Here is a 20,810-nt window from a genome sequence, read left to right as displayed (position 1 = left end):
TACTCTATGGTCTGGTCTTACCAGTGAGGGATACACTTCTCATCTTGCCATCCAGTACACATGTTGCTGATTATCACATCCAGTATGCTTACCCCTCTTGTGGGAGTGGTATGTTGTTCCTGGGCATTTTGTTTTATGGATTCTATGAACTTTTGTCCTACAGTGTTGGAGCTAGTATAATGCTCCCAGTCTATGTCTGGGTATTTTCAGTCACCCAATATAATGTAGTTTGGAGGACTTGATATATTCATGTATTCCAACATAGGCCAGGTGCAGTTCCTGGTGTTGGGAGGGTAGTCTGTAGCAGGCTATAAACTGGGGGGCAGTTTTAGCCACTGTTACTTGACCATGGCTAGTCCATGCTGCTTCTTGTTGTGGTACAAACATGGGGGTGTGGTTATCCTTGACAATTATTGCTAGTCACCCTCCTTTTGTAGCTTGTTCCATGTTTTGAGGCTGTACAGCACAGTATGAGGTGTAACCTGGTAGTGTTAGGGTGCTGTTTTGAGCCTTGACCCAGTTTTCTGTTACAGCACAGATATCAACATTCTCCATACTGTGTGAGTTTAGACTGCATGCATCTTGCGGTTTAGACTTCTGGCATTGGGTAGCATTACATCTAGGTTCTTATCCCTTCTGATACCTATGGAGGTAGGTTTGTGTTTTGAGCCTTACCTATTCAGGGCATGCTGTGGGTAACAACAGCCTTTGCCAGTATCCATACGGCCTGCACTGATAGGTGCATGCCAGTCCTAGCAGGTGGAGCATCATGTCATGCTCAGCATGTCATCCCAGGCTGGCACACATTGGATCCACTTTGACTAACTGCAATACTTCAGCCAATTATTGCAATTGATCATCTCATTGTCATATTGTGGCATGATGCTTGGTGAGGGTAGGATGTTAGTCACGGTCCTCAGGTGTGCATATAGTATATGGTGTTACATTACTTAACACATGTCATTCATGCCTCAGGTGGTGCTGCAGGGCTGCCTCTGTCGGATGCACATATTACACTCCCTGTACATGTTTGTGAGCAGGTCATGTCATTTTAGGCATCCCTGTTATTATTTGAGTGAGTCAGAGGGGGTATCATTACCAGGGTTCCTACTGAGCCAGTGTATGTGCTATGCGTTGCCTCTTTGCCAAGGCCAGGGCATACTGGGCACGCCTCCTTCTGCCTACTGGGGCAGGCTCAGGTTGTTCCTCCTGCGAGTCACGCTCTGCCTGCGATGGCCTTGGCAATGGTGGGGGGCTGTTTGGCCCAGCCCTATGCTGGTCCTGCTGCAGCTGTTTTCGCAAGATCATATTATGTAGCATAGCACATACCATGACAATTTGGGTACATGTTGTTGGTGTGTACTGCAAGGCTCCACTAGATGTGTCCAGACACCAGAACCGTGACTTGAGCAGCTCAAACACACGCTCTATTACATTACATGTTTGTGCGTGTGCCTCATTATGGTGTTCCTGTTCAGGTGTGTGTACATTTCTGATGGGTGTCATCAGAAACGGCTCCAGTGCATAACCTGCATCCCCCACTAGGTGTCCGTGTGGGATGTCCCCATTGGCAAATGTCTGGTACAGCTGAGTCAAATGCCAGATGTGGGAATCATGGTAGCTCCCAGGGCAGCCAGCACACACATTCATTATTATGCCCTGGGCATCACACATGACCTGGTAGTTGATGGAGGGGAAGCCCTTGCGGTTAATTTAGGCCCTACCCCGCTCACCGGCTGGTGCTTTGATGCGTATGTGCGTGCAGTCTATTGCACTCACTACCTTAGGGTATTCTGCTATTTGCTGGAAGAGATGCATATTGCTGGCCAATACCTCAAGGGCATTGGGGAAATATACATGATCACTGACATGGCATCCAGGAACTGGTGCAGTACCCTGGAGGCTGATACCTGTGATATCCCCATCATATCACCAGTTGGTCTTTGGAAGGTACCTGTTGCTAGTATTCTTAGGCCAACACATACCTTGGTTTCCACTGGGATGGGTTCCCCTCTGTTGGTTCTGCGTGTGAGGCATGGCCTGCACAGCTCAACTATTTGCTGCAGGAGGTCTCTGTCCACTCTATAGCGCTCTACTATCTCCAGCTCATGTAACCCGTGGTAGGTGACCCTGGGTCTGTACACTCTTCTTCGTCTCCTCACTGTGGGTTGTCTGGCACCATGTGCATTGTCACCACCCTCAGCAAGTCGCCTATGTCTCATTATGACAGCTATGGCAGCCCCTAACATTTCTGCTCTGAGTTCAACTTTTTCAGTTTTCACCTCTAATAGCTTACTCCTGTCTTGCAGTGTCTCTTGAGAGAAGCATCCTGCACTGCTGTTTGCAGAGTTTTAAGTGCTGGGCTGGGCTACTATTCTGCCTCTGTAATTGCCTGCTTCTAATTGTTTTCACCTGCTAGCTCCAGCAGTATTCCCTGCTAGCTTCCTACGGATTCTGTTGCTTCCTTTTTCCTTTCTGTTTCCTCAGGGGGGAGCAGCGTGCATACCAGCAGAAACACTCTCACAGTGGCTTACACGCGTGCACACATGCTTACATGGTTCAGAATCTGCTTATTTGGGTTAAAACACATGCACACCCATGCAAACAGTGTTAAACATCTCCCAACACGCTCCCACATGCTCAGTCTGCCTTACATGCGCTCACACTGTCTTACTCGCGCTTCATGGCACACACGTGCGCATGCACGCCCAGCAAGAAACTTTGGTGTAGGCAACAGTGTACACCTTCCATTTCTTGACTTTCCCATGCTTATGTTGTGGCATTCCTCTTTCCATGATATGTGTCTGACATCTGTCATGTAACTCTGACCTCCAATGAACTGCATTTCTTTCTGCTATTCCCCCTTTGATGTCACCTATCTCCTACTCTATTCCTCCCCCTTATGTATCTCTTACACTACTCAGAATGTGCTCATTTGCTATGTGACAGTGGAATTCAGTATCCTAACACTCATTTGCATCAGATTGCCTACTAATGCTTAGTTACATCTCTTAGACTCAGCTTCCCCCCTTAGCAACCACTAAACAGTGGCCATGTTGTTTTTGGTCTGCTGGTCCCTGCATTGTAAATCCATGTATTGCATAAAACCCACATTTGTGGGTTTATAACCTTCATTTTTATGTTTTATATAGCGCAGCCCATTTGCGCGGGGCTGCGCTGCGTTTTAAAAAAAAAATATTTATTTCTCATATTTGCATGGGGGTACCTTGCCAATGGCCTCATATTTGGCCATTGGCATGCTGCCTGACACATATGCACCCTTTATTTGGAGCTGACATGGCTCCATTGTGGTTTTTGCAGAAACGTACTCAGTTGTCAACTGAGTACATTTCTGCAGCTAAAACGGCTCTTACACAGGCTGCTTTGGGCTTCCTGGATCACTAATCAACCTCATTTGCATGCTATTCGGCTGCAAGTGAGGTGATTAGCTTATCCACGCCCACTCCGTGTAAGAGACGTGTTAGCTGGTCTCTTACACGGACTTTGGGCTGTTCCTGGATCGCGAAGGCTGCATGGAGTCTTACACTACTCTTAGACTCCGTGCAAGCCTTCGTGAATCCTGCCCTCAGTGTTCATAATCAAAATGATTACAATCCTCAAAAATTAAGCTAAAATTAATTAGCTTTGTGATTCTGTAACTGTTGTAGAGAAATGGGTATGGAAACTGAGTCAGTTTATACTGGAATTTGTTAGCTACCTACTAACTGCCATGTTATGTATTCAGACTTAAGATTATTATTATAGAATTCTTATTCTATATTTCTCATTACACAATGCACATTTTGGAGTCATGCAAGATATAAACTTCATCATATACTACAATAACTAAAAACATTATCAGCTAGAATCAATATTAGCTTCCATATTTGTTCAGGGTGGTTCTAAAAGCTGCACAATAAGCATTTTCAATGTGTTTCATTGCAATTATTGAAAAAAACTACTACATTGGTATTTAAGGGGTACCTGAAAGAAAAAATCCAGTACAGGAGTCTGGTTACCAAGGGAATATGTTGTTTCCATAGCAACATCTTCTTGTAAACATTCTTCTTGCTCCTGTAGAAAAAGCACTTCATTGATATACTGATGTAGCTTCTCATTTGTCATATTGATGCAGAGCTAAAGGAAGAACAGGAAAATAGTATTCAAATAAATTATTACGCTGTCTTTTGTCATTGTTTTTACAACGCACAGCATTTGTATCTTAAGCACCTACATTTTGAGCATATACTCAAAAGCATAGCAAGTAAAAATTGTAACAAAGTACCTTTAGATTCTTTCTCAGAAAATGAATCTTGCACTTTTAAGACATAATAGTGTGAAAAAATGTAAAGAGTGTAATGCAACATTTCTGCACCTTGACCTCTGCATGCCTGAAAAAGAATCCAAATTATAAATGCATATGTATGTGTGTGTATATATATATATATATATATATATATATATATATATATATATATATATGATTTAAATACCTAATATAAACATCAGTATTATTTTACTTGTGATCATTCAATGAAGTTTGTATAATTAAGTAAAGAAAAGTACTTCTTTATTCATTTATTAAAAAGTTAGATTGCTGATTTTGAACTGAATATTTTGTCTTGAATAGTTTGCTTAATGTGACTTTTGGCTGTGACATTTCAAATGGTTGCTTAATACAGTGCATAGATTCATGAGTTTTGTCAGTTTCTTTATTGAAATAATGAATGCAGACAGGTTTAACTAAGAATTATAATAATTTAGCATTCTATTAAGAAAAAAAAAAGAGTTTAGCCATTTTAAAATTGAATGGAGCTGTACTGTTTGTTGAGGGATAATTTCCTGTTTCCCATACTGCATCCAAACAAGAAAAAGATTGTACTGCTCCTGCAAATGTCAAGATACAGCACAAAGTGCAGATGATAGTGTATGACACCAGTTTGGCCCACTTCAGTGGTTATCTATGGAACCCGATTTTAGATGTACACACACGCGCGCGCGTTCACACACACACACACACACACACACACACACACACACACACACACACACATTAAACATTAGGAAATTCAAAAGGGTGTTAATTCATTTATGAGTATATTGTTCTGCATTAATGTATGGTCTAATGTATGTAATCCTTGTATTTGCATTTACTTTTGAATATAACTTGCCTTTGGGTATCCTACTTTTGTATATAACTTGTCTTTTGGAATCTCTTGCTTAAATTTTGATATAATGACTTGGTTTGTGCCTATAAGTGTGTCACTGAAATCAATGCATTACCTTAATAAAAAAACTTAAATAAATAAATTCAATGTCAAAAGTAAATGATAGATGGTGTTCTGTCATGGCAGCCAGACTCAGACAAGACTGTGAAGATGAATTTTGCATTTTGATCACTTTCTCCCTCTACTCCGAGTTTGTGTGATGTCAGAGATAATATACACATATACACTCTCATACACACACACAGACACACACACACACACACACACACACACACACACACACACACACACACACACACACACACACACACACACACACACACACACACACACACACACACACACTCTCTCTCTCTCTCTCTCTCACTCTCTCTCTTTCTATCACATACACACACAGAGCTGTTGTTTGGACAAGTCACCTTCCAGGGCTTTAGATTTTTGAGTTCATATAACTGCATTTTCATTAAACAGGATATTATTATTCATAGTGAATATGGAATTAATTTTCTGTTTTAAAGTGCTACACATTCTTTCACATCTGCAGTTTTCAATAGTGTATATAAAATAAAAGTGTAGAAAAACAGGCATTTTGATTTACTGTATGGGTCCCATTGAACATAGCACACTTTTGACATGAGGCTTGTGGTGATATTCATACTGAAGAGGAAAATCCTGTCATAAAACCAGTAAAATATCATGTTTGAATGGTTCTTTGCCAGTATGACAAATGTCAGACTATCAGTCAACCAGTCTAACACTTATGTGGAAATCACTACTGCAGCCTACTGTTTTTTGCATCAGTCACACAAAACCTCTTGTGTTTTCTTAGAGATGAGCCATACCACAGGAACAATTGTAATTTACTGGAGAGAGGGATGGAAGGAATCGTTTGAAGGTCTTTGTGCAAGTCATGTGAAATAAGCTTGAGATGGTACAATCACCCCCTCACTCCAAAAAAATAAATTGACCAGGAAATATGAACTATTTAAAATACTTCTGGAACTGTTATCATATTCTGCTTCTTAAACAGGAGGGCCCACAGGGTTCAGTAAAGGGCCCCCTCCTGTTTAGGATATACTTCTCAGGTGTCAAGGCAAACTTAGATTGCCTTTTTCTGACCATGTTTGCTGATGATTGCAAGTTGCAGGCAATCACTAACTCCCCGAATGATGTTGATATCATGGGCAATCACTAACTCCCCAAATGATGTTGATATACTACAGAAAGTACTGAGGCAGACTAATGACTGGTGTCTGAGCCATGGTCTCATACTAAATGAGAAGAAGTGCATAATAATACCAGTTGGGAAATCAAATACCCCTGAAAACTACAACACTGATAGCACCCTCCCAAGAGTGGACCCAGTTGTGAGAGATCTGGGTACTCAGATAGACTGTAATCTGAATTTTGACCACTATGTGTCCACGGTGGTGAGGACATCTTTCTATGTGTCTCAGCTTATAAGTAAGGGCATGGCATCCAGATCTAAAGGTGTCATAGTACCACTGTACATGGCCCTCATCAGACCAATAATCAAGTACAGTACACCCTTTGGGATGTACCTCACCAGGCACCAACAACAGTTTCCTCAGAAGTTTCTCACCAAAAACAATACAGGGAATAACCAACATGTCATATGCAGACTGATTAAAATCTGTATCGGTGTATTCAGTTTACCAGTGATTTCTGAGGGGTAATCTATGCTTGACCTACAAGGCAGTCTCTGACCCAGTCCTGCTGAAAATGCTGCATATTTGCAAAACTAACTGCATGAGGGTTACCCACTCCAAGGATCTAAACTTAATTTCTGACATGAATAGATCATGTGTCTCAGAGATTGCCCCTCCTCTGGAATAGGCTTCCTTTTCTTGTGAAGCAGAGCCCTTCCCCAAACTTCTACAAGCACAATCTGGAGCAATGGATGAGAAATCATAAATTCACTCCTGGGGGTGGGGCCCATGTCTTTTATGGATAGAGGCAGTCTCTAAAAACTGTCAAAACCCCACTTGCTGACCCTTTTTATCTTTTCTATTACGAGAGGAAAATTGGGTAAAATCTTTGTAAAACTGACTAGCCTTGTAAGGGCTCTTGATCATTTAGCCTAGTAATCTCCAATAAATCTATAAACCTATTTAAGGTTTATTTTAGCTGATCTCTGCTTGGTTCTAAATGGCAGTCTGTTATTTCTTGAAAATCTATGCTAAGACCCATGTGTGAGAGGGGGAATGGTGCAAGAACAGATAAAATAATACATTCCATTATTTTAGAATAAGCTTCTCCTTACAGTGAAAATAAATTAGCTGTTTGCTAGCATGATGTAGCAGAAGCAGGGTGTCAGTATGTCTTTCTGTTAACAGTGACCCATATTTGGGAATGGAATCAGGCCACTGGTAGGGCTGGTAAGGGTGACTAGGTTGAAGTGCCCAGCAGGCAGCTCTGTTATCCTGGGGAGAGTATGGGGAAGCAAATACCAGAGCAACCTCTTTTGGTGATTAAGAGCTCCACGGTACATCTTAATTTAATAGAGTGAGATGATGACAACATTTATTCATTATACCATCTGCTCCCACAGGTAGGAACTATGACCAACCACCATGAGCACAACTGCTTCACAATAAGTCCATGGTCACAACTCATCTTGGGATCCATTGCTCTCCAGGCTTTATCCAGAGTTACCGACAGGTTCGCTTCCTGAGGAGTCAGGAAGTCTACACCATTAAGGGTCATGTCCAGTAACCAGTGAGCGGCAATGCAGGATCTTGGGCAGAAAAAAGCAGTGACCAGGAGGCACAGCCAGAGGATCTGTAGGGCTGGGGGAGAATATAAGAAAAGTCAGTTGATTACTTCCTTCAAAAAATAATCTTGGCAACTATCTAGGAAGTAGAGAATATTTTTATGAGTTTTAGTAATCAGTCTTCTCAAAGGCCCATAAATCATGAGTCTGACAACCAAAGCTAGATGCCTGTGAAACTATTAAAAGAGGAGTACTATTTTAGAGATACACAAGAAAGAATAAATGCAAGTTCCACTTGATTTATTTACATATAGGTACATCCATGTATGTACCTGGGTAGGTACATATATATAAATTTGTTTATTTGTTATTTGTTAAGCATACAGCCTGTAGTTGTGATTTGGTGTACCTGGTAGTCTGTAGTAAATGCCTTCACTTTTATGTGTGGAAAACCAACAGACCTTTTAAAAATAGAATCGTGAAGCATATGAGTGGTATAAGAACATGCTGGATGAGCTTATGAAACATGTTTCGATGAATCCAGGTCACACTTTTTCATTTTTGATTTTGCAGCTGGTGAGGAAGAATAACAGGGGAGGTAACAGTGTTCATAGTACTGAAATGGCTTAGATGAAGTGAATTGTTAAGCTACAAGAGGATAAGACTTCTGGGCTTAATGGCACTGTACGTTTAACAGCTGCATTATTCCCACATCAGCTGTTTCATTGATATACACCTTGTATTTTCTGAATGGACAGTTTTTATTGAATAGAATGTGTGTTTCTGTTTAAAGGGTTACTTTATAGCTAGTGAGTTTAGATCTGAAGAATAGCTCAGTGCTTCAAAACGCTTATCTATTTTACTTATTAAATGTTTTGTGTGCTTTTAAACTGGATTTGGCCTTGTTATTTGGACTTCTTTTTTCCTGGTTTTGTGTTTCTTGCTCTGGACTAACTTTTTGATGCTGTCTGTGTATTTTTCTTATTATACCATGTGTAAAAATGGGAAAAGGGGGTTGAGGATGGATGAACTTACACAAAGAGATGTGAAAGACAGAAATACAAGCTACAAACTGCAATGAAGCATGCACTACAAATAGCAAACATGTATTATACCAGGATGATTCATGTTTCACATTGCCTTCCCACAGCAAGGGATTTTCTGAGTAAAAGAAGTGCAGGTAATCATGCCAGTGCCCTCACAGGTTACTAGTATGGAAATGTCAGTCACCGTGGCCTTCTGGTCTGCCTGGTCAGAAAAGTAGGCATTGCCTTACAGAATACAAAAGCATAACATCCAACTGCTGCTCTTTGAACTGGCTATAAAGGAGAAATGGCATAATTTTGCTATCCTCAATACGCAAGGGAAGTACTCTTAAAGGGTTACTAACCACTTACAGCCATCACCACAAATCTATAGCAATACAAAATGGCAGCCTGTAAAAAATATTTTACAGGATTCTACATTTAGCACATTTTCACACTGCAACATAGTGCATTGTAAGCATCTGCACAACTAGCCTGTATGAGTGAGCATGAATTGTATTTCAGTAACAAGCAATGAAATGTGCGTGCACCTTATAATGCACATGCATTTTTGTGAAATACAGCAATTCAAAGAAATCAGCAGGATCTAGCCTCATTAGTGTGTGTGTGTGTGTGTATATATATATATATATATATATATATATATATATACACACACACACACACACACACACACACACACACACACACACACACACACACACACACACAGATAAATATAGATATAGATCTATAACAATAGATGGTTATGGTGTAAACTCATATTAAATAACAACTTCTAAGGTCTATCAGACTTATAAGAAGCCGAAATGTATAGGAATGGAAAAACAGCAGCAAATGTCTGAGCAGTGTGGGTTTGGCATAATGGCTAAGGTCTTCACCGCAAGCAAAATGGACAAGATTTGATTCTTATTTTGGGTTACTGTCCCTTCAGGTCAGTTAGCTTACTATTCACCTGTGAACACTATCTGGTAGCAGAGAAGCAGCAGTTCTTTGGAACAGAACCCAGAGGAGATATACAATGTTGTAGAGTATTATGGTAAGGGATATTGCAGTAGCATTGTACCAATCCTTCAAATGAGATGTTAAACTGAGGCCCCAGCTACATGAGGTGGGGGGAGTTCATGTGGAAGTAAAATGTCCCACAGCACCTTTCAAAATGAGTAGGGGGTGTCCTCTGTATCCTGGACAAGTTTTCCTCTTGTGGGACTAATTTAGTCAACAAAGTGTAAATAAACAGAGTAAAAAATGTGACCTGTGAATACCCTTTAGTAACACTAACGTAGTTATGGTAATGTCATTTTCCAGTACTAGGCTTGCTTGATATATTGTCAAACCACAAAATGTGCAATGTATGTAAAACAACAAAAGCAGCAAAAGACCCTAAAAAATTGTATTAATCTTCTGACACCTCAGCAAAACCTTCAGAGTGCACTCAAGTCAAAATACAAAGAAAGACCAAGCCTTAAATAGCATATTAAATTAATTAACCAATCATTTAATTAAGTAAAATATTTCTAATTACATTCAACATTTAACCCCCAAGAAATTAAAATGCCATATTTAAAAATATAAGATTCTTATATAAAAGTATATCCATAACATTTCTATTTTCACCAAGATGTAAGTGTATCTTCTCCCAAACAGTTGCCTTAGGAAAATCTATATCTCCATTATGTGATTAATTAAAATATATGGCTACAAGATTTTCCACCTTTTTGTTTGATATTTCTAAAATGTTCTTATAATTTACTTTTAAACATCTTTTTTGTTTCCCTAACATAAACAAATTGCATGGGTATTAAGAGCATAAATAACACCTTCAGTTAAATAATTATAATGTACCTCAGGTATAAATCTCTTATTATTTACTTTATCAAAATTATTCACTACATTCTTGCAAATATTGCAAACCTTTACTTTACTTACATGTGACATATATCTGCAGCTACAGAGTGTGTAGGTTAGACACATATTCAGCTAAATGTAGACCCCCTCTCCCCCTGTCTGCCCCAGGCATATGTTTGTGTGATCATGCTTGGAGCTAGCAATGGTAACACTACTGGATGTGTGGTAGCATTACTGGTCTGGACTGTGATGCCCTGCAATGGATAGCTGCTTACTTCCTAAGGGCTGATGTCCCCTCTTGAGTGTCCTTCACTGATGTGATCATCTTCCATGGATATACCTGTTGACGTTAACCACACACATTACACCCTGACAACATATTCCTGCCCTGTGTGCCATTCATGTGCTCCTGTGAGCCCAGTATTTGCTGTCAGAGAAGTTTCTGTCTCTTATAGCTCCCTGTGGACCTTCATGTGTTATGTATCCAGGCCATGTCCCAGTACAGGCCAAATCTAATAGCATTATTCAGCTTGCTATCTAGAGAGATACCACACTGTTCCACATATCTATTGCCCCCATCATCTATCTATCCATGTCCAACCTTGTCAAGAGCTGAGTTGCCAGACCAGCGTTTGGTTATCAGTTCTACTGCACTGCAACCACACAGCATCTGCGCAATGATATGGTCTAGTCTCACTGATATGGTCTAGTCTTTTCCTAGGTGTGTTTATTTTCACCAGAAGTAACATATGGCAGAGATGTATTCAATTTCAATCCTGCTAAGAAATAATTCCTTCTATAGGCATTCAGGACTAATGTGCAATGTTTGTTTGGAAAGGCATTGCCCACCAGCCTTTATAGGACAATATGTGAGAAGCAGTGGCCAATGATTTCAATGCCTTCAATTGCCTAGCATTCCTGATCCAGACCCTGTATACTCATGGACATTTAATCTTCTCCTTACCTGACTCTACTCCCCCTACCCATTTCCCCACTCTTCTGCCTGTCTCTACTCACACCGGCTCACCTGCTGTAGTTCATTTCTATCAGCTCCGGCCTGCAATAGCTCTCATCACTCCTCCCCCGCCCCTTTCAGCCCTCTCACTCCTCCCCCCTCTGCCTAACGTCCTCCTCTCACTTTATTTAGCAACCCCATCTAAGGAGGTGCCATCTTTAAAACTACAATCCTGTCCCTGGCTGCTACGCATCCCTGGCTCCAGCGTTCACATCTACCTACTGTATGTATATCCCCTGAAAGTCTTACCTGCTTAAACAAAGTTGTAAACTGCATTATGTTTGTGCCAGCCTTTAATGGTCAGCTTGAATAGTGAACCGTATGTACATTGCTCTCTGGTGCAAACGCTCACTTACTGTAGCGCTTTGCATGCAGTCTCTGCTGATTTGCTGTTAGGAGCTTGTGTGTTTTTTTTTCTGATGCTTAACCTGTGGTTGCTCTAGTTTTATATTTACTGCAATATATTTTTTAAACTGTTTAATTAAATCTGTGTTAGATAGCTGTTATTTGTAATCTGTCTGGATTTCCCCTAAAGGAAAAGTATTTTTAAACGCTCAGGCTGCTATTGATTAGCATGAGGCTCCTGTAACAGCTGTGTGGGGCTTGTGTCGTTCAAGTGAAACTGTGCTAGCTGTTTGTAATAACTATTACTTTCTATCTGAACCTTAATGCTATGTGTGGCCAGTTTAACTTTGTACCCTGAAACTGTGTTATCAGCACTAAAACCACTACATCCCTATCTGAACTTGGATATTGTGCAGTAGCATTCTATATCAGCGCTCTGCACATAAGGTCAAAAACACAGCCATTTGGGGCTTGTGCTACATAAAGAAATTGGTAAATGTGCTGGTAGCACTCCGAATTCTGTGCAGTCGCATTACTATCTCAGTGCACTGCACACGGAGTTAAAATAACAGCCGTTTCGGGCTTGTGTTACCTAAATTAATTGGTAAAGTGCTAGTCGCATTTAAAATACCACTCTGAATACATATATATTAAATGGGGCTTGTTTTGCTCAGTGCTCACTGAAATGGTGTCTATCTAAAATTCAACTCCTCTGTCTCTACTCTGAATCTGAATACTGTGCAATCGCTCAATTAACTCGGTGTTCTGCACATGGATTTTGCCTGGTTAACAAACAGCTTTTCTTCAATTTTTTTCTCAATTTTTCGTAGAACTCTTGTTTACAATATATCTCCTAGAAATATGTAATTCAGTTAAGAAATACGCAGTTTGAGACCTGCATTAATCCAAATTAACTGGAAATGTGCTAATTGCATTTTAAAATGTCACTCTATCTGTAACCCAATGTATTTATATGTACTTGGAGTAAACCTATCATTGTCTCTGTTGCTAAGTTCTAGCTGAAGTTTAAACCTCCAACCTGCCTGAAACATTACGCATTTCACACATTCCAGGACTGTAACCTAGATATTCAGACTCCGTTGCTTAGCTAATCTGTGTGCTGTGCCTGCTACTAATCACATTTTACTCTTTCTGTGCCTTGTTAATTTGTGTTATAATGGTATTTGAATATGTTTAACTTAAACTTTTCTTCTTAGAGTTGCTTTAGCCAATTTTCAACTTGCAAACTTACTGAGTATGCCTTAACTGCCTGATTATAAACTCCTGACTCTTGTACTGTATGCTTCATTACCCCTTTTTTTTCTCTCCTTGCATATTTCAGCCTGTGTTCCTGTCTTCTCCTGCTCTAATCTCCCGAATGTACCCTTTTGGAAGTCCATACTAAGGAACCCAGAAACAAGGACATTTTATCTCTAAAACTAAAACCCATCCGGCTCCCTGCAAGGCATTGTCAGTGAAAGTATGTTTAGTGCTATATCTATTTTTGCCAGTTTGAAGGTAGTACATACTTTCTTGTAGGTCACTGTATGCTTCCCTGCCAGGTCAGCCAGCAGCCAAAGCTCTCCCTCTTCTTGCCCACTGAATTACCCTACTCTCCCTATTTTACATATTTTTGCTTCTTCCTGTCATTTAAAATAACCTTACTCCCCCTCTATATTTCTTTACCCCCACTCTTGTTGTACGTAAGCTCCATCCTTTCCCCTACAGGGCTCTCTGTTGCATTAAACTGACTGCCCACTAGGTGGCGTTCTTCTACCATTCCACTGTCTCTAGCTTCTTTCCTACTCCTCTCCTTATCTCACCCATTTACTTCTTAGATAACTCTTTTACTGATTTCAGTTTCACTATTCTCCTTGGAATACCCATTCCACTTCTCCACTCTACATTTACCCATCCCTATCCCTCATAGCCTCTGACCGTCTTCTGTTATTTCTTTTTCATTTCCAACCACAACTCTAACTTGCTGTCAGTCTTTTTACTTAGCATAACTGTGCAAACTTACCTTCTGGCTCTCACACTCTACTGATTGTTTTCCTCCCATTTTCTCCTTCCTTTGGCTCTTCCCGCTCCGTTCGCCCTACGGGCTCACTCTGCTCCCCTACCCTGCCCCCAATTTCCACCCGCCCCCAGTACCTATACATTTATTTCTAACTAACCCTCCCACCCAAACCAATTAACTAATCACTATCCTCTCCTTACCACCCCTCCCTTTCCTACTCCTCCCAACCCCACTTGACCCACCCTGTCCTCCTTACTCAGTCTCTCTCTCTCCCTGTAAAGACTTACATCCCCTTCTACTTCCTTTACCTCTTCTCCACAATTAACTTGTAAACTTCCTCAAACATCTCTCTCTTCATTTTCCTCACATTCTCCAAGTATGTCCTCCCATACCATTTATACTATCCTTGTCCCATGCTCCCTTCTTGTGCTACTAATTCCTCTTTATTTTTCTACCTCTTACTCTTCCAAAATATCCCTATGCCTACCTCCTACTCAAACCATCCCATGCACTCTCCCAAAATCATTTCTAGCAACCCACTTCCATACAATAACAACCTCTCTTATTTCTCCTAACCTACTGCACCTATTCCACCCCAAACTCTTCTCCACCACAACAAATACCTTCACTCTTAAATCACTACTAGCCCCAAACAGCTTCTTTCTCAATAAACCCAAAAAGCTAAAAGTTATTCTCAATAATGACCTAGCCTTATCTGGAGATATCCATCCTAACCCTGGCCCTTGCCTCACAACAAACTCCTCCCCACCCCACTTCATCCATTACACACATCCATTCTCCCCCCTCCCTCTTCTTCTTCTACTTCCTCTCCTAACACCCTTAAGTTCTTTACCACAAATGCCCAAAGCCTTAATAACAAAATACACCAAATACAAGCTTGGATTTCCCACAACTAACCTGACATCCTAGCCATCTCAGAAACCTGGCTAAAACCCCATATTGCTAACTCCGAAATCCTACCACCTGGATTCCAAATCCATAGAAGAGACTGTTTAAACAGAAAAGGTGGAGGCTCTGCTCTAATCTACTCCAACCTTCTCTCACTAATCCCTCTACAAACTCCAATTCCAAAATTCAAAAATACTTAACTAACCACTTGTCTCCTACAATTAAATAAACATAAAAATATCTGCATTATCTCCCTATATATTTCCCCAGGTGACAACATCTCTACCCTTGAAAATATTCTTCACTGGGCCTCAACTAAAATAAAATTTGAAACCTACATTCTAGGCGATGTTAATATTGATTGGAATAAAATCAACTCACCTTCCCCCTCCTTATTCATCAACCTCTACAATTTCTCCCAAGTAATTCATACAACTACTCGCCCTAACAAACACCACCCCCCAGGATCCATCATCGACTGCGTCCTAGTCTCCCATCCTAATAAAATAACTCTCTCTGGTACTATCCCAGACACATTCAGTGACCATCTCCCTGCTTTCATACATCGCTCAACCAACAATACTAAACACCAACACCACTATATCCACACTCGCAATCTCAGCAACTTCAACCCCTCAAATTTCTCAAACACTTTTAAATATATAAACTGGCAAATCCTATATACTCTTCCCCTTGACAATGTAGTAGAATATTTTAACTCTATCTTCCTGAAAACTCTCAACTCCCAAGCCCCACCAAGAAACAAACGAATCAAGACTAATTCTGCTCCTTGGCTATCCAAAGAAACTAAACAAATCATGCACTGCAGGGATAAATCCTGGAAGCTCTACCAAAAAATAAGATGCCTTCTACCTTGCTTCAATACACCCAACTCCGCAACCAAGTAAAGAAACTAATCACCTCAGACAAAAAAAACTACTACAATAAACTTTAATCCAACAATAACAAGAACCCAAAACAATTCTGGAAATCTATTAATTCCCTACTCCACCCAGGATTCAGGAATAATCCCTGCCATGACCCTAGCTTAACTGACTCAAAACTAAGCTCTCACTTCAACACATTTTTTACAGAATCCATAGCTAATCTAACCAAATCTTTTCCCGACAATAATCCATCCAACTCTCTTTCCTCTACTCCCAGCACCCCTAATAACTGTACGCTTAATTTCCAACTCAAACCTGTACCAACTACTTTCATAAAAAGACTCCTATCAAAACTAAAGCCTTGCTCAAATGCCCCGGACAACTTACCCTCCTCATTCCTCAAATCCGCTGCTGATGGTATTGCTCTCCCTATAAGCATCCTAATTAACAGATCTTTAAAAGAGTCTTATGTACCCAAACTTTGGCAATCTGCCTTCATTCTACCTCTTCACAATGGAGGCAAAAACTACAATATCTCTAATTTCCGCCCAATTGCCCTACTCTCACCATTATCAAAAATACTTGACAAAAATGTGTCCATCACCAACTTATGCCTTTTTTAATTCAGAATCTCCTCATAACTCCTACCCAGCATGGCTTCCGCCCTGGCCACAGCACCACTACTGCCTTACTATCCTTCTTAGACACAATAAATTCAGCACGTGATTCTGGATTACTAGCATCCACAGTACTGCTAGACCTTTCCAAAGCCTTTGATACCATCTCCCACAAGCACCTTCTCTTTCATCTCTCCAACCTTCATCTCTCCCCTGATACCCTTTCCTGGTTCTCCAGCTACCTATCTGACAGATCTCAAGCTGTCAGATAGAAGAGCTCTACCTCCTCCTTCTTGCCAACACCCACCGGTGTTCCCCAGGGGTCCATCCTCGGACCCATGCTTTTCAACATTTTCATTAACAACCTTCACTCAATCATCCCTGATATGACAGTTATCCAATATGCAGATGACTCTACCTTAGTCTGTGCCGCCTCCAACCTACCTGAACTCCTGACTAAAACTCAAACAGCTTTTTCCACTACCGAAAACTGGATGCACCAAAACCATCTCTCTCTCTCAACTCTAATAAATCCCAAATACTTCTCTTTCCTCCCTCCAGAAATTTCTCCTTTGACAAGAATGCTTTCACAGTCCTTAGCCAAAGCAACTCTACCAATGAAGTGGTCCCTTCTGCAAAACTCCTCGGCATTACCATAGACAAACACCTTAAATTTGATATCCACATCCAACAAAACATAAAGAAAACCCATCAAAAACTAAGTATGCTCTATAGAAATAACCACTTTTTCTCCAACTCCGCAAGGCAAACTATTGCTAATACTAACTCCTACCCTCTCTATTATATGGAGCCCCTCTACTAACTAGCCTATCTTCTTTCAACACCTCTAAACTCGAAACTTGCTATAATAAAATCTCCAAATTCGCAACTAAATCCAAAACCTCTACTCAGCACTGCCTAATCCTACAATCTCTGAACTGGCTGGAACTCTCAAACCTCCTAGACTATTTCCAATTAACCACTGCGCACAAATTAATATTCTATCCAGATAAATGTCCAGCCTTAACAAACAACCTTCCCCCTTACATCCCAACCAGATCTCTGAGATCTGAACACCAAAATTTAATCTCTGTCCACAAACCCAAATGCCCTGCAGGCCAACTCCTTCTCTCTTTCACTGTAGGCAAAAAATGGAACTCTCTCCCTCCTTCACTCAGGACTACACCTAACTCTGAATCCTTCAAAACCCTACTTTTCTCTTACCTATCCACTAAACGTAAATGCTCCTGCTTTCACCCTACATACCAATCTTAAGAATTTCCCCTTTGAGCTCTCCATACTCCTGCTCTTCTCTGCACTATTACCTCTTTTTCTATTCTCTAATTAAACCTAAGCTAACATACTCAGACTAAGCATCTTCTCTCTCTTGACTCCAAGTATTGTATATATTGTAAATATCAAGTAATTCACTGATGCTTATTGTCCAGTCAGTCTAAACCTTACTGCCCTGAATGTAAATACCTACAAACTGTGCTACCTATGTCAAAATTGTATTTCAATGTCAATTTATCCACCTGTACCTGATTGCATATATGTATTTACCATTGCATTATGTAACCTGTGTATCCATATATGTATGTACTTACCATTGCATTATGTAACCTTTGTAACCATATTGCTTATTGGAGCTTTTCTCCCCGGGCCTCCACTGAAAATGGGCACACCACTGGCCCAGTGGACTTCCCCGGTAATCAAACTGAAATAAAATAAAAATAAAATAAATGCTGTTGCTGTGAGAAATCACACAATACAGCAATTTTGAAAGGGTATCAACAACATGATAATGGGAGACTTCCAGAAGGCACATAATATAGTGAAGGAAATGTGTCCATCTGTAGGAGAGACACCACCCACTGTAACCCACACACATTGTTTGCATCCCTGCATGGAAACAAAGGAATGGGCATCATTTCAGAGGGAGTAGACAAAGGAGTTGGGAATGGCCAGACAATTCTAGATCCAAAGATTCAAAGGAACTTTATTGTCATTTAGAAAACACAAGTGCTGCCTAAATGAAATTTCAAGTGTCAGCTCTTTTACAGGAGAAAACAAAAACAAAAAACAGACATGATAGGTATTAAAGAATAAACAATAACTGCAGTACAAAACTAAATATCTAAGTAGCTGTTACACATGCTTGTACACAATTTATATACACTGGACAACACTGACTACTAGATAATTAACACATAAAAAGTACGCTATACACTGAGATGAGATTGGGTGATATTGCACATAAGGAAGTGAGTGAAATTGCACTTAAATGAGAATATATTAATCTTAGTATGCAATAAATAAATAGAATTACTGTATGTAAAAAAAAAGAAAAAATGAGAGCATAACAATCTATTACAGTTTTGATACATCCAGATTTATGTCTGCATTAATGAGTCTTATTGCAGTTGGATAAAAACTGTACATGAATCTGGAGGTCCCGCAGCAGATACTCTTTAACCTTCTACCAGAAGCAAGTTTAGGGAACCAACCATATGCTGGATGAGAAGTGTCACTCTCAGTGTTTTGTGGGACCTCTTTTTACATCTCACTTCAAAGAGCTCCTGTAAGGTAGGAAGACTATGCCCATGATCCTTTCTACTGTTATTATTATTCTTTGCAGCTTCTTCCTTTCAGCCATTGTGTTGTTACTGAACCATACAGTGCAGTTGCTGGTGATAATGCTCTTGATGGCTCCTCTGCAGAAGGTATTTAGAGCATTCACAGAGAGCTTTGCTTTTCTCAGCCTTCATAGGAAGTGTAGTGGCTGGTGGGCTTTTTTTAATTAGCTGGCCTGTATTTGTGCTCCAGAAAGATCATCTGATATATGTACCCCCAGGAACTTTGTAGTTTGGACTCTCTCCACTTCTTCACCATTGATCTTGAGGGGCAGGTGCATGGCAGAATGGCAGAATTATTTCTGAAGTCAATAATAATTTATTTTGTTTTGTTGATGTTCAGGTCCAAATTGTTGTTATACCACCATTCAGTCAGGGAGTTGGCCTCATTCCTATAACCACTCTCATCATCACCACTTATGAGTCCTACCACTGTGGTGTCATCTGCAAATCTGATGATGTGGCTGCTGCTAGCTTTCACAGAGCAGTCATGGGTAAGGACTGTGAGCAGTAGAGGACTCAGTATACAACCCTGAGTACTCCGGTGTTGATTGTAACACTCCCTGAAGTGTTGTTACAAGCAAAGGTCCTTTGTGGTTTCCAGTCAGGAAATCAAGGATCCAGGTACACATCCCTTTATTTATGCCAAAGGTAATTAGCTTTTCTATAAGTTGGATTGGAATCACTGTATTGAATGCTGAGTTGAAATCTGTGAACAGCAGCCTGGCATAGTTGTTCTTCTCTTCAAGATGCTCCAGTGTGAGGTGAAGTGCCACTAAAATGGCATCAACAGTTGATCTGTTTGCCTGGTAGGCAAACTGCAGTGAATCAAAGGATTGGGGGAGTACTGTAGTCAATTGCCTTTAAACCAGTCTTTCAAAGCATTTCATTACATTTTATGTAAGGCCACTGGCCTGTAATCATTTAGGCAGGTGGGGTTGGCTTTTTTGGGCAGAGGGATAATCTTGGTAACTTTGAAGCATGCTGGTACTTTTTCCTGGACAAGCCAGGTATTGAAGATATCCATCAGGATTATGCTGAGTTGGTCTGCACAACCTTTCAATGCTTTCCCCAGAATGTTATCAGGGCCTGCAGCCTTCCTGGGGTTCATTTTTCTCAGTTAGTTCCTTACATCCACAGCACTGAAGTTAAGTACTGCGTCTTTTTGGTTATTTAGAAGCTTTACAATCTTCAGGTTGTTTTTCTCTTCAAACCTGCCATAAAATGTGTTTAGACTGTCCAGAAATTCAGTATTATCATATCATTGCACTGAGCTGACTTGGTCTTGTAGTCAGTTAGCTGTTGAATACCATGCCACAGGCTTCTTGAGTCTTTCACATCCTTGAAGCACCCTTGTATCCTCTTTTCATACTCCCCTTGGCCTCCTTGATACCCTTTTTTAGATTAGCCCTTGTCACACTTAGACCCTTCTTATCCTTTGCCCTGAAAGCAGTGTTTCTTGCCCTCAGCAACTTGTACACCTTGCCATTTAGCCATGGTTTTTGGTTGGCTCTTACTTTAATATTTT

At 40.5% G+C, this 20,810-nt stretch overlaps 1 protein-coding gene across 1 annotated transcript in view; it reads right to left on the bottom strand.

The window, feature by feature from the left end:
- The window catches only part of MYO16 (myosin XVI), a 2,679,924-nt gene that overhangs the window by 1,040,560 nt on the left and 1,618,554 nt on the right, over positions 1 to 20,810 (bottom strand). The window contains exon 22 of the mRNA XM_044071347.1: positions 3,985 to 4,137. Within this exon, the coding sequence (XP_043927282.1) occupies positions 3,985 to 4,137 (153 nt within the window). The remainder of the gene's footprint in view (positions 1 to 3,984; positions 4,138 to 20,810) is intronic.

The sequence above is a fragment of the Protopterus annectens genome, chromosome 5.part0 (genome assembly GCF_019279795.1).
Source record: "Protopterus annectens isolate FY-2018-M chromosome 5.part0, PAN1.0, whole genome shotgun sequence".
Classification (NCBI taxonomy): domain Eukaryota; kingdom Metazoa; phylum Chordata; order Ceratodontiformes; family Protopteridae; genus Protopterus; species Protopterus annectens.
This window is presented reverse-complemented; position numbering and strand designations above follow the sequence as displayed.